The 16,030-nt window shown below is 37.1% G+C and overlaps 1 protein-coding gene across 1 annotated transcript in view; it reads right to left on the bottom strand.

Moving 5' to 3' along the window:
* The window catches only part of Ctnna3 (catenin alpha 3), a 1,637,506-nt gene that overhangs the window by 114,624 nt on the left and 1,506,852 nt on the right, over positions 1-16,030 (bottom strand). The window contains exon 14 of the mRNA XM_055598913.1: positions 2,704-2,885. Within this exon, the coding sequence (XP_055454888.1) occupies positions 2,704-2,885 (182 nt within the window). The remainder of the gene's footprint in view (positions 1-2,703; positions 2,886-16,030) is intronic.

The following is a 16,030-nucleotide window of genomic DNA, read 5'->3' as shown; positions in this document are numbered from 1 at the left end:
GAATAGTATTTTTTTCTATAGAAAACCATATACATATCTATATTGTATAGATGTGTATGTTCACTGACTGGGGGAAATGGAAGAACTGGGAGAAGCGGAATACATGAGACAAAAGACATAGAAAGACAGAGAGAGAGAGAGAGAGACTATGATACTGAGACAAAGAGAGTGTTAGAATTTCTGCCTGCAGACAGCGAAGTGTAGACCCACACTCAATTATCCTGGGCATGAAAAGGAATAAAAGGGTATTATCAAGCTACAGGCTCTGACTGGAAAAAAAAAAAAAACTGCCAAGAGCTTAAATGGGAAAAATAGAAACTGATAACTAAAAGACTTTCATAATGAAACACTATGTATAATATAAGTTTAATTTTCTTATTTTTCAATGAAGTTTGGAGTGACATCTTCTCTCTATTTTAGCTGTGAAAGGTGGATTTTCTTTCAGTGGAATGCAAGATGGAATCAAATTCTGTTTTAGAGGATAATTTCTATGCGAAATAAAAACAAAGTGTGAACAAGAATAGAAGTGCCGCAGGTATTGTTTCATACAATGTAGGTCAGAGTTCTTTTTTGTTCTATTGAACAGTCTACATTCCATTAAAATCCTTTTAAAAAATTGACTTTAATTTTTAAAGCTTCTCATCCTAGTTTTACATACAAGACACCGTAGAGCATGCTATATGGTTACTGTCACATAAGTACGTCACTGCCCCTTGCTGGGAGAAGGGAGTCACTGTCTGGTTGAACTATATTTTAAATAGTCTTATTTCAGATATCTTTTTCGAATACATTCCCTGAGGTGAACTATAGATACAGACACAGGGTCCATAGATGACAAAGCACACAAAGGCTTTTGGCACAAACAGCATTCCAAATTAAGGCGTCTACTTTCTATGTTGGCTTTTAAAAAATGTTTTGAAGAATTGTACACTTATCTCACTTATTTTTTCATTGAATATCTTTAAATATTTACTAGCCAAGTCCTAAAAGTAGGGATTAATGTACACATTCCTTCAGTCATTTATATAAAAAGTTTCACACACAGTAGCTTGTCCTTGTAACAAAGGTTTACAATGTTATCTTTTCATTTTCATATTGTTTACAACCTTTCTTTGAAACAGAATTTTCAGATCTCTTACTACTTGTGTGTAACATTTGAAAACTTTTTCTCAGTTTTCACTCTGAAATCCAATGTGTGTTACCAATTAGTTATGGTTTATATTTGCATATATTCATTAGCCCATCATAACACCTGTTTTGTGTGTAGTGCATCCTCATACAATAGTTTCCTACATGTGACATGTCTGTCACAGAGTAGTCTTCTGTTCTTGTGGCTACATGAAGACTATATAAATTGCTTTCAGTTTTATATTCTTCAGCAACCGGTAAGAGAAGCATTACACATCTTACTGCTCATTGCTTAATTATATAAAGACATTCACAACCTGTTTTTCAACATTCTGTTTCCCTTAATGACATCATTTTCCTTAAAGGGTGGGTGTAGGCAGCTAGGCAATTGCAAGAGATATTCTCTTAAAGATTTTGCCTCTATTGAAGGCTTGCTCACACACTGCAAAGCTCCCTCCCAAGAGATGTGTTCCGGGATCGGGGCCTGGGTCTCCTCACAGGATCCAGTTTCTGTATGCATAGAATTCATAGTCTACCTTTCAACCCAGACTCAGTGGCAAGGCATGTTAGGGCCTAGGAAGATCCAAACATAGAACTGATGTCATAGGTTGCACAGAGTGACACTGGCAAGAGCCCACTCACTGGAATATTCCAGTAAGTAGATTTCAGCTCATGAAAGACTAAGGGAATGTTCCACAAAACCATGCTTGGAACAGTGCAGGAACCTGAATCTTCACCAAAGTGCCACCAGAACAGGTCAGTGTCACAGAGAGGGCTTCTTCATTGAGGACACGTCCCCAAGCCCATCACCGCAATGATCTGGGGTTAATTAATGAAGGTAAAGGAACAAGCAGTTAGGACCATGAAATGGAGAAAACAAAGCTTTGAAACCTTTTCATAGAGCTACAACAGATTGGTGACGCAATGTAAGGTTTTCACTTGCTGGGGAATTCTCATTTTCAAGTGAGCATCCAGAAGTCATAGGACCTGGGCCCCAGTATTGCAGGCAGAAATAAGGGATGAGGTCCTTGAAGTCCTTTCAGTTTTCAGGATACATGTACAGGGTTCCAGTGCCATGGTAACTCTACAGAGAGTAAGGCCAGTCTGACTGGCCTACCACAAAGTCTCAAGAATATTTTTAAACATATATATTGCTTCTAGAATATCACGCTAGGCACAACTCCTCCATAGCTGTCATTATTCATTGGGGTTTCAAGTATACTGATTTGCAGTCTCAGAAACGCCACAGGCCACAAACCCTGATGATGTGGCAATAGGTATCAGCCCGTTGAGAGCTTCAGAGTGAATATGCCCTAGTTACCAATTTCTGTGGACAGATAGTGTGTTCTTGATACAGTGTAATCCCTGCCTCAAAATGTGGAGGTGCAAGAGCACGAAATAATGGCTTCATAAGAAATGTTGCTTCTCTTTGCCACAGTCCTGGCACTGCACACTCATACCTTCCTAATTCTATATTTACATTTCCCTTGCCACTCGGAGAAACTTGGAAATTTCAGGAACGTGACAAACATGGAGCCACCATCGGTTATCACACGTCGCTCCCCGTGCAGTTACCTTGTGAAGTCTGTCATCTCCATCATGATCATGCACATCTTCTTGGCGAGAACAATGATGTCATTGCTTGTGTCATCCCATATCTCGATCTCAGCATCCAACTTGCTCTTCACCTTCTTGAAATCTGCTACTTGCTCAGCAATCTTTTCCTTTTCTGCCTCAGGCAATTGGGTCATCTTAGCCTACAATGTGATAATTCAACTTAGAGTCATACCTCGACAGAGTCAGCATCTCAGGAAAAAAGTAGCCACTACAGGACATTAATACAAACATTTCATTTAAAATCAAGAAACCTAAGCTTAAGTCACCCAATCAAAACTTCCCCACTTGATTCAAATGGGAAAAGCCACACAAATTTTAAATATTTGGTTTCAAACTCCAGGATTACATTTGAGATTAGAAAGTTAGACTGATATTTTAGATTAGGAAGGTGTCTGATATTTTAGTTTTCCTCTATAAAATAACTTGATATTGGGCAAATTTATGACATACCAAAATTTTAATTTAATTAAAATAGAATCTGAAGCGTCACATTTGTTAAAAACTCATATACTTTTACTTATATTAATAGAACATCAACAATGAAGTTAAACTTCACTTGAAACAACACCGCCTACTTGTCTGTCTATATATATATATATATATATATACAGATTGCTCCTTAAACAAACACTTGTTAAAAACTTCTTAAACAATTACAACATAAGCTTATACAAACTCATTGATGGTGTGTATATTTCATACGTGAAAATAGTAAGATCCATATTAGCATATGCATTGTTGCCATGAAAGAAGAAGAGTGCGGGGAAGGATTTGTGGAGGACGCTCTCCTTTATTAGCATACCAGGCCTAAGGTTCTGGTCGAGCAGCAAACATTATCTGCTTTGGCATGATAGCACTCCGTGGATATGCTACATTCCTAACAGCATGCAAATCACATCTTCCCGTTGCATCTGAATTGAAGCTTTGGTAGGAAACCATGTAAACTCTAACACCCCTACACTTTCAGCCTCAGTGCCTGGAAACTGTAGGTTTTGTGAAATAGAAAAAAAAAATCTAGAAAAAAAATGATTTGATACTTTAAAGATCATAAAATTTCATGAAGCTGTCTTTGCAGTTATGTTGTGAAACTTTTTAAGATGTACACAGACACACACACATACAAACACACCCAAATAGACATGCAGACTCGTTTGCAACTACACACACAAAGATACATACACAGACCCATGCATATACACACAAAGAGAGTCAAAATATATACACATGAATAGATACATAGACACCTGCACACACAAACATTCACACCCATATATGTTAACACACACTAGAATTTCAGATATTTTCTAGTCATAGGTGAAAAGGGTGGTGTTTTGAAAGAGATAAAACAGGCATTTTGAAATTTCTCACTAGGCATATGAAAAATATGATATCTGCAATTATTTATGGATTCTAGTGAATGGGCATGTATAGATGGGAAAGAAATATCAGAAAGCTTTGTGATTTTATGAATATTAGGTTCAAGATAGTAAAAACACTTCTCAATGGATCAGTAGTGTGTAATGCCAAAACGCTTAACTATATTAAATAAAGAAAATAGGCTCATGACGGTGGTTCACACCTTTAATCCCTTTAATCAAGAGGCAGAGGCAGGGTGGTCTCCTATAGTTTGAGGCCAGTCTGGGCGACATAGTGTATTCTAAGCTAGTAAGGGTTACATTCAGAGTCCCCATCTTTAAAAAAATGGAATAATGGTAAGTAGAAAACATAGACAAAAATATAAATAAAAGAATCAATGTGGACTGTCTCTCATTTATTATTAACTTATTAGTATTATTAGCCTATTATTGATGGAACCAAGGATCTCAACATGGCGTCACTTAAGCTCTCAGGATTAGGATACCTTGCCTTATTGCTAACGTAGCAAACGCAACCAATAAGGCTTTGTGGTGTGAAGTTTCTTTCAAATTTCTCAGCATAAGCCCGGCATGTATTAAATGTTCAACAAGTGATAAGTATTTCTTTTTCAAAAAATTATCATTGTGTATTCATATTTCTAGCGCACCTTTATTGAAGACTAAGGTTAAGCTTCCTGATGCTAGAATTTAAAAAAGAAAGATTTATTCTATTTTTAGTTATGTACATGTGTCTGTGTGTATGTCTGTAAGACAGAAAGAGAGGGAGAGAGAAACAGAGAGAGAGAGCGAACAAGTGTGTGTGCGTGTTTGTGTGTGTGTTTATGAGCACAGGGGTGGCAGTGGCTGTGAGGGCCAAAGGTGAAAGTCCCCCTGGAGCTGTGGTGATGGACATTTGGGAACCAAACTTCAGTCCTCTCAGGTCCAGTGCCTACTCTTAACCACTGAACCATCTCTCCCGCCCAGAGGCTAGATTTTTAATTAGTGAGCTCTACCACTTCTCTCTCTTAGCACTGAAAGTAGTTTCGCCCACCCCACCCCCCTTTTCTTTTTCTCTGGGGAAATGTGTCCTATGCAGTGTTATAAGCAGAGCCACTTTTACTGCCCCTGGCATATGGCAAGGCACATAAATGAACACAGCTCACTACCTCCTGAATCAAATGTAACACGTGAGTATGTAAAGTAAATTGTAAGCTATCAACCCGTTAAACGAGCTTGGAAATAGAAATGGGTTTTATCTGTCTTGAAGATTGGTCATTATTTTTCTCCTCTCATAAAATGTTTATACATTCAAGTACTAATAACTGCACTTGAATGTTCAACAGAGGCATCTTTTTACTTCCTACATCTGAGAGGTAATGAATCTGTGTTTCTGGCTGTGCTTGGATTTTAAGTTGTTTACTATCATCATCGCTGTCATCATCATCATCATCATCATCATCATCATTTGGCCGTTTGACACAAGCTAACGTCATTTGGGAAGAGAGATTCTCAGTCAAGAAAATGCTTCCATCACAATGCCATGCAGGCGAATTTATGAGGTATTTTCTTGATTAATGATTGAAGTAGGAGGGCCCAGCGCTCAGTGAACGCTGCAAACCCTGGGCAGTTGGTCCTGCTTTGAATAAAAAGCACACTGAGCAATCTCTAAAGAGCAAGCCAGTAACGCGGTACTCCTCCACTGACTCTTTAGTACTTGTCTCTCGGTTCTGGCCTCGCTTGAGTTTCTTCCCTGATTTCCCTCAGTAATGGGCTGTTAACAGCAAGCATGTGATGAAATAAACCCGGTTCCTTCCCAGGTTACTATTTTCACATTCTTTGTCTTATTATCATTTATTACAATTTATTCAATATATATCCTGGCTGTGGCCCCCTCTCTCATCTCCTCCCAATCCCACCCTCCCTCTTCTCCCTCCATAGCCCTCCCCTAGTTCACTGATAGTGGAGGTCGTCTCCCCTTCCATCTGACCCTAGCCTATCAGGTCTCATCAGGACTGGTTGCACTGTCTTCCTCTGGAGTCTGGCAAGACTACACTCCCCAGGGAAAGTTAATCAGAGAGCCTGCCACTGAGTTCATGACGTGTTTTGTCATAGCAATAATACCAATAAGACACTGACAGCTAGTATAACTCATAATGCGGAAGTCTACAGCAGATTATTATGGAAAGTTATTCACTAATGACAATGTAAAATATTGATGTGGTGATGTAGTCTAGGATATTCCAGTTTCTATTCCTAAGAATGTCCCTGATCTCCCATAGCTCTCCAGGAAGTCCATAATTCCAGAGTATAAGTTTCCCCAGAAACAAAATGACAATAGTTATAACATTCACCCTCTTCTTGAGGGATCACAGTGGATTATTGAACAACATCACAGTAGAAGCTGTCACAGCTAGAAAACACATAGGTTGCATCTTACATAGTCCCAACACACATGGGGAGTTAACAATCAATGGACATTCAGATCTGACAGGAGGAGAGTCAGAAGTTGATCAAGTGCTTAGAAAACTCAAAGTTCTGGAGGATTCTAGTTTTACTTTGCACAGGACAGCAACAATAATGAAACATTAAATTACAGTCTGACACCTTTACTGAAGGGTTTAAGTGGATCTATGAATAATTTATTAAATGCCATCAATCAATTTCAATCACTGGGAAAATTTAAAAGTCAAACCCAAGAGAATACTTGATGTTGAGGATTCCAGATAAAAATGCTTCTTGGATAATTTTGTATTGTGCAAGGTATGATAAAAACAAGAATGAAGCTTAAGACAAATAAAGTTAAGTATAAACCCTGACATAAATAGCCAGATATCTACATGACTAGGCTTAATATCTATAAAGCAGAATGCTGGCACAAATAGCTTTGTGGGATTCCTGCCACACGAATGATGTTGCATTGTATATCTATTGATTTAGAAAGTTGAAACTAAAGACAATGACAATAGCTATGTGCGACTTGTCCCAAACTCTCTCTAGGTATCATTTATTTGTTTGAGATTCCATCTTCATAAAAGCCCCATGAGGTAAGTGATATGGTTATCTCAGTTTACACATGGTGAAAATAAGTACTTCTGGGAGAGCATGCGATTTAGTACAGTGTCTAGCATGAGGCAATGTATGGACCAGGATTCGAACCATAAAGTGTAGACAGGAATTCTTGTTCTATTGCCATACTGACAAACATGAGCAGTATCATCCGAAATGCACCAACACATCCACACTGTCATTGGAGATATTCTTTAACACACAAGTACATATCAGAACCAATTTTCCCTGTGCAATCTCCGCAGCTGCCTGCCTTCCTTCCTAGACTGGGTTGAGTGTCTACCTTTCTAGAAACATCAAAGCACAGGATAAAGAAAAGCAAATGTAGCCAAACAAATTTGCAGTTTTGACTGATGTTTCTCAGAGTACGTTTTCCACAGTGGGTAGAATTCTCATGAAAACTACTCGACTTTATTATTCTACTCTGCAAAGAACAAACCCTGTCTATGTCATCTGTCCCATTTCACTGTGTGTCCATCTCATCCCATGTATTTGCATCCTTACTCTACTTTCTGGTATTAATGATTTCTTTTATGTGCATGCTTACTCAAATTGTACAATTCTTTATTTAAAAAAAATCCTATGTATGTCTCCGTGGAAAATAAAGATCTAAAGCTTTTCTAATGTCACTATTTACTTAAAAAGATGGACTCTCAAATACTCGAGTAGTTTTTATATAAAAAAGTTATATGTGAAGATAGTTTGTACCTAGGTTTCAGGAAAATATCAAATCCACACAACACATTTGGGCTGCAAACAGAAAGACTGAACACAAACTGGATACCACACAGTTATTGTTGCTTATTCAATAGGAGGATTTCTATAATGTTTAGACTTGACTATAATATTAAGGTATGAACTGCTACAATGTTTCAAATTACTTTAAAGTGTTTCAGAAAAAAAAAAGTTAAAAGTATCTCATACACCAAACACTGGAGCTATTAAAAGTCATCTTCCAAAATTCATTAACATGACTAGAAGAATATATTCAGTCAAATAAAATAAGTATTATTAAATATATTACATATTGCACGCAATACAAACTTAGCAAATTTAGTTGTCCTGAGACAGTCACTAAAGGCCTAATCAGCTCCTTTGGGGAAACAAGAACACTGTATTTGTCTTCCCAACAAAGTCCACACAAAGTCCAGATAGCCTCAGTAGCAAAATGCTTCCTCAGATACAACTAGCCTGTAAGGCTGTTCTTAAGCTGTCTGTATCTTTCTCGCTTCATCTTTTACTTTTTCTTCCTTTCTTATCTCTCTTATTAACAGGCATGCACTATTTCTTTGGCACTCTGTTACAGTTTTGGCAATTGGTAGCTATTAGGCCATTCTTCATGTCTCCTCCCCTTTCTTGCTGCACATCAGCCTCATTTCACCACTAGAGAGCTGAGAGGAGGGTGTGCAATCTGTCTCCCACAAATGACTTTCGTTATGTGAAAGACAACCATCAGATGTTGTTAACGGTGCTTTTCCTTTAGCATTTTTTCTTTTTTACAGTTACCCATTTGTAGCCACTTCTTCAAAAGTCTCTTATCCAGATGATCAACATCAGAACTCTTCAGAGTTGCCACATGTGTCTGTAAACTGACTTCCGACAGCTACCTGATTCCTGGCTAGCCAAGAATACAATACGGTCTTTATGAAGGATACAGAGTTTACTCTGCCAAGGGCCGAAAACTCTCCTAGAAGGTTTTTAGCATCCATACATATTATTTACTTTTACCTAATACTTAATAGAAGTGTACATAAAAACTATAACTACCATGTCTAAGTTTTTTCACATTTAATTCTTTGGACACTAGCTGTTTTCAAGGTTTAAATTAATTTAAATACAATTTCAATGTGCTTCCTTAAATCATTATTACAAGTGTTGATAAGACTCCTGTGATATGCAAACAGACTATGTAAAAATTTGAGCAATTCAATAAATAAATATTGGAAAGATTGTAAGAAACTCACACAATTCTAGAAACCCACTCATAAAATATAGCATAAATCTTCTCTTCCACTTTGCACATAAGTTTAGTTGCTTGAATTTCATGCCCCAGTTTGCAGTAAATCGGTTGGAAGTACACAGGAGGCATGTTAGTCTGAGCACAAGGACAGAAAATCAAAGAGGAGACAGAATGTGATGATACTGGAGATCTTTTTGTTTATACATGAGCTTCCCTGCTTATGTCAGCACAGGGCCACCCCTCTCCCTGTTACAGCACAGTGAAGTGTTTGATCAGAATTGTGACCCTGAATTATCTTCAGGACATTCGCCCAGCATTTAGTGATGTCTACTGCTGCCACTCATGCGGGCAAAGACCTCACAATTATTCTGTGCAGGAAATGCATAATTTATATATTTAGAATTTCAAACTATTCAAACTATTCAAGTAATGGTGCATGGAATATAATTTCGGAAGAAAAATCCACCAAACCCTTTTACACTTTTATTCATTGAAGTCATGAAAAGCTGTGTAAATAGAGTCCCCTTAAAATAGACTTGAAAAGAGCAGGAGAGCTGGCCCGCCACTTGCCAGCTGCAGCACTCAGGAGAGAGTGCACCATGCCCTGACTAGGCACCATAGTGGAGCTGGCTCTGGTGGCATGAGTGAGGTGAGCCTGGAGGGTATGAGTATCTGAGAGCTGACCCTGTGTGCTGCAGGTTGCACTGGGTGAGCAAGTCGGGGCAGCGCTGGAGAGCTTGGTCTGGTGGTGCAGAGACAGAGAGCAGAGACTTTGGACTGACCAACTCAGCTACCAAACCAGGCCTTCGAGTTGGCTCATGCCAACATCTAAAGCATCTATAAACTGTTGGAGTATGTGAAAGGGCAGGTCCTGCTGATGTAAGATGCAGGATCTCCATGACACAGGGTAACTACAGCATATCCTAGAGGAGTCCTAGTGAGGATACAGTATTGATAGTGTAGCAGAAGCCAGGGGCTAGGAACCAGACTAATGGGTCATTGCAAAGATCATTTAGAAGTAAAGTTGGGTGAATAAAAGTGTATACTGTGTGATACACTGTGACACATGATAGATTCCACAATGAGATGCTTTCTATGCTTTGTTTTTTTTTTTTTTTTTTTTTTTTGTTTGTTTGTTTCTTTGTTTTTGTTTTTTGTTTTTTTCTTTTGGGGGTAGGTTTCACTGGCAGAGGGTGAATACAAAGAGACAGGGAAATGATTGGGACTGGAGTGCATGATATGAAACTTACAAAGAATCAATAAAAGGCTAAAAAGACTTCCATTGCTACTATTTCTAAGTACATTTTCTTTGTGTTTTTATAGTTTAATTTTTATATTCTTTTTTATTAATTTTTATTACAATTTATTCACTTTGTATCCCAGCTATAGCCCCCTCCTTCATCCCCTCCCAATCTTGCCTTCCCTCCTTCTTCTCCTCCCATGTATATTTTAATTTTAAAATAAATATAATACCATAAAATGCCTAGGTAGGTGCTCTTACATCGATTAGTAAATGGTTTAAAGTAAACTTTAAAATATGTTAAAGTATCATTAACATATTTTTCAAGGTTCAAGGGAATCTGAATATTTCAACCTGATATACTTTCTGTGATAAAACAATATTTTGAAGAAACAAAATATAATTTCAAATATGGTATTCACCTGCCTAAAAATTATTCTCACATATGTGTGTACATGTTGATATGGTTTAATATTCAGCTACAGGTAAGATATCCATGAAATGACCATTTTTAATTAATATAAATTAATATAATTTAATATAAAATGATCATTTTACATTTATAATGCCTATAAATATAGCTATCCTGGAGAATTATACATAATACATTATATGATATCTAAAAATTTGCATGCGATACCACCTGCTTACCCAGTTGTAGGTTTTAAAATATAGCATAAAATAATTCATGTTACTGTGGAAATTCCACAACTATTATTTCTTAGGAATGTCAGTAATTACCCAGTAATTATCCATGCTTCTATTCATCTGTGATCTAACATCCAAGTTTGTACAATTCTCCATATCAAACTGCTTATTTATACTGAGAATTTTGAAATCATTCATGAACTTTGCACACACCGAACATTCTACCTCTGTATCTATTTTTCCTTGTCCTTATATTTCTGTTCATACTGTCTCACACATTTGATTTGTTAGTAATATTTGACTTTAAGATGCCATAAGGACAATCCAATGTTCTAAATTTCTTTTAAATCACCTATGTTTGTCATTTATATATTTGGCAAAATTTTTGAAGTATTTAGGGGCAACATGGAGAGTAACAAGATGAAAACGGAAATAAAATTTCAACCGCTCTCCTTTTACTCATATTAGAATACAGAGAAAAGTGTGGCCTTCTGTATTTACAACAAAGCTATGTAAAACATAAGCCTTAGAACTTCATGCAAAATCTATTAGAGTGTCTGGAGAGGTAGTTTGCTGGTTAAGAGTGCTTGCTGATCTTGCACAGGACATGGGTTCAGTTCCCAGCACACTATTTTACACATCAGCTCTAAACTTCCCATACCTCTAGCTTCAAGGGATCTGACTGATACTCTCTTCTTGCCTCTCTAGTCACCTGCACATGCGCACACATATGCACGCACACACATATGCTCGCACACATATGCACGCTCAATTTACTTTAAAAAACATTTAGAGGGCAGGTGCTCAGTCAGTAACACGCTGCTTACCAAGATTTTTGAACTATTATGATAAAAAAAATAGAAAGTGGTGAGGATGTTGTGTTGAAGGAGAATACAGAGTGAGGCAATACAAAATTTATTCTTGGCTCTATCAGTGGAGCCTTCCCTTTCACTGAATGGAAGTAAATACAGACTCGTGGCTGCCCGAAATGCAGAAGTGTGGCTGTGGCTGTGAGCTGAACTGAGTAAGGCATTCACACCATCCCTCTAAAACCCCAGAAAAAAAAGATCAAAGAGAGGGCGAGCAACGTTGAAGAGTAGGGAAGCTGTGAAATGTCATTCTGTAAACTTTATACAACTTCTGCAATCATAATTCACAACATATGTGGCTATTTACACTGGGTCCACACCAGACTGGCGCCATCAAAAATCAGTTATGGAAGGGGGAAGGGATAGGTCCTTGCTCTTCAGCTGTGGACCCTGAAGAGTTATGCTTTGTGGGTGGCTGTTACTAGGTCAGTACTTTTACGTGTATATCCTTTCCCGAGGCACTGGATTCCAATGTGTAGTTCCTAGGTCGTGGTCACACAGATGTCCCGGGCGGAACTAGGCGAGTAACAAAATTAATAGATGTGAATGTGTGAGGGAGATTTATGAGGAATCTGGTGAACTGGGTGCTGGAGAGATGTGAGAAGATACGAGAGTGACAGTGCTTATGATGCATAGATGTATGTGTGAAATCATCTAAGAAAAATGACTTAATTAAAAACTAAATATTTAATGAGCACCGTCAGGTGAAACACTCATGAGTATAAACTTAAGATTAAATAACAAACAATTATTTCTTTTTTAAAATTGACACAATATATAAAGAAGAAAAAAATGCAAAGAACCCTTCAAGCAAGTAATGTCTAAGTCAGCCAAGGTTTAGACTTAAGATATCTCAAAACACTCTCAGTAACAAAAGTGCTTAAAAGGATTGCCAAACAAGAATGAAATATTACTTTTGAAATGTGAGTTTTAAATTTTTCTTTAGGAATATTAACAGCATGCTCATGCATTAGTAGAAATGATGAGGAAGAAGCAGATAGAAAAAGAACTAACATGTGCCATCTTGGAAGGCACCAGGTAGATCCTGGGCTATTGATGTTTGTGGGTAAAACTCTAGCACTCATCATTCATTCATTTGGATGAAGTGTACATCAAGTATAACCAGAAAATAATAGTGCTTGTTTACAAAATGAATTCATGGTGAGATACTGTGATCATCCTCTGTATTTATAGCATGAAATTGCATTCTAAAGCCTTCTTCTGTAATGTTTTGCTGTAATGTCTGAGGATAAATGAAAGAAGACATGGGAGTCTCTAGGCTGCTGCACATTTTATGTGCTATGCTGATAGCACAAAAGCTTCAAACAGAATATAAGTTTAAGTCCTGAGTTAGTTTGTTTTATGCTTATGCTATTCAATAAATACTCACACTATCAATAATTAGCCAATCATATGTCACAAGGCTTGATACAATCTAAAATCTACTTCTCTCTGTATTACATCTCCATTAAAGGATTTGTGTCTCTCTGTGGGGTATGGGTAATTCTTTTCCATTATTTATACTGCTGTAATGTTATCCTAGATGCAAACAATCTGTTCTCCATATTTCCTGAGTTCCACATGGGCAGATTCAACCAACCATGACTCAAAAATACTTTGAATTAATTACATCTTCACTAAAATCACAACTCTTTTTCTATTGGCATTAATATCTAAGAACCATGGAAAATTGTCTACTGTATTTTTAGTGTGTTACATGTATCTAATTACTTAGAGACAAATTGAGGTAAATAGAGAATACATGTAGCTATCATGTAACCACAACGTCATTTTAGACAGGGGAAATAAAATTCTGTTAATTTCTCTATCCACAGCGTTCTTGAAATCTATCTCGCACATAAATGGAAAATAAAATTAACTGTATCTAGATCAAAATCTGGCACAGTTATTGCCTGAGATTCAAAACACTTAACACATTCCTTTGTGAATGTGGAACACAATAAAACACTAGGTTTATAGAAATACCTACGGCAACAACGCCAACAGTACTCTAAATTTGTCCATATGGCTAGAGCACACGAGAAAATTAAATAAACAAAACATAATTATTCCTGTCTCCTAGATGTGAGTTTAGAGAGGCAGACATCTGGAGGAAAAAGCACTTAGCAGAAGACAAGGGTTCCTCAAGTAAAATCCCATTTGGGACTGGAAATGAGCTTCTCCACTGAAGGTGTAGCATCTGACATGTGTGCTTTAACTCAGACCGAGATGGGATACAGATGAGGCTGCATCTATAGATGAGCACAAAGGGGAAATGAAACTAAGTCTTCGATCAGCGAGGCTCTTGAAAGTAAAACTCCAGGCTGCTTGGAGCAAGGTTCTGGGATGATGATCATCATTTCAAAATCAGTCCATGTGCAAACTCTGCTCAAACAAAATCTATGTTGATTGGGAACATTTAAAGTAAAAGATGAGAGAGAATGATTTTTGCCTAAGGTTCTCAAGCAGGGCATTTCATGGGCTGTGAATAGTTTCTTTTTGGGAGGTAGACTACACAATATGTTTGCAAATCATTCTGCTTTTACAAACTAAGTGTGTAGAACACATTCACACAAAAAAAGCAAAAATAAAAAGGAAGAAAAAAAAACTTATCGTCGTGAAAAATTGTGGTTATCGACACCCGCACAACAAACATAACCTCATTCAGTTAGCAGTCCATCACAACGTACCTGTCACGTATCAGTGTAAATGTTCCCTATTGTTTTCCTCTGCGTAGAGATCCTGCTCAATATTCCATGCAATATACAAGCATCACGACAACAGCCATGCCAACCAGGCAACCGGTGAGAAGGCTCTCCTCACATAGATGCTTTGTGCAAAACATTTGACCCTAGCTCAGACTGACCTCATGGCCTCTCCAGATTGTACGGACTGAATTCAGATTCTTAAAGTTTCTCTCATTTTTAACCATTCTCAACATTGCGATGAGCAGCAGAGCTGCACTGGGGACTTCTACCATGTCACACTGGTTCAGACTGAAAAGAAGGTCGCTTAATCTATTCTGAAATTCTATCACTGTATCAGCAGGGAGATGGCTTACTAATTTGTATCTACACTTTAAGATAGTGGGCCAATTAAATCTAGTGCTTTTTTTTATAATTTCAATAAAAAGTAATTAGTCAACCTGAACGGAGAATTAATTTCCACTACCAAAAGATAGGAAATACTGTCTTCTTATAGAAGGCTTTACAAACCTTTGCCTTTTGAATATTCAGCACTCACATGCAACTTTCGATTAATTCAATTTTATTTATATTTTATGTGCATAAGTGCTTTGCATGCAAGTGTATATGCACACCACATGTGTGCTGCAGAGTCAGAAGATGTCAGATCCCACACAACTCTAGTTACACAGAGCTGTGAGCTCCCATTTGGATGCTGGGAAAAAAACCCTGGATCCTCTGGAAAAGTAACCAAGAATCCAGTATCTTAACTGATCTATCTCCAGATCCCAATGAAGTTTTTAAGTTGGTAAATTTAAACAGACCAGCAAAAAGAGATTTTTTTTCACTCTTACGTATATTTGTCCCATTTTGTCTATAAAATTATACATCAACTCTGAATAGTATCATGAATTTATTTTTCTCTCCAGGTTACTCTCATTATATTATCTATAATTATATCTAATTTTTGTGTTTTGTTTTCCTCAAAACAAAACACATATTAGTTCTGAGTTTTATATAATAGCGATTTTAATTCTAATATTTCATTCACAGTTCTTGACTTTCTTGCTAGATATATGTGCATATTCCAAATCTGGAATCCTAATATATATGTTTATGTTTCTAATGTCAGTGTCATACTCTAGAATTTAATATTTCTATATCTGTTAAATACAGCTACATCACAGAATTACATATATTTTCTTTTCTGTAAGAGATCAAACATGGGGTTGAGGATTTAGTTCAATTGTAGAGCGCTCGCCTAGCAAGCACAAGGCCCTGGTTTCGGTCCTCAGCTCTGGAAAGAAAAAAAAGAGATCAAACACTATTATATGTCATGAACAGCCTTGAGTGTTTTTCATTTTTGGACATATATATGAATACATGAGTATGTGTAAGTCTGTATGTATATGTGTTTATATATATATATATATATATATATATATATATATATATATATATAT

Source organism: Psammomys obesus, unplaced genomic scaffold, assembly GCF_907164565.1.
Source record: "Psammomys obesus unplaced genomic scaffold, mPsaObe1.curated_primary_1811, whole genome shotgun sequence".
NCBI classification, from domain to species: Eukaryota; Metazoa; Chordata; class Mammalia; order Rodentia; family Muridae; genus Psammomys; species Psammomys obesus.
Note: the sequence above shows the minus strand (reverse complement) of the source record. Positions and strands in the feature narration are given on the sequence as shown.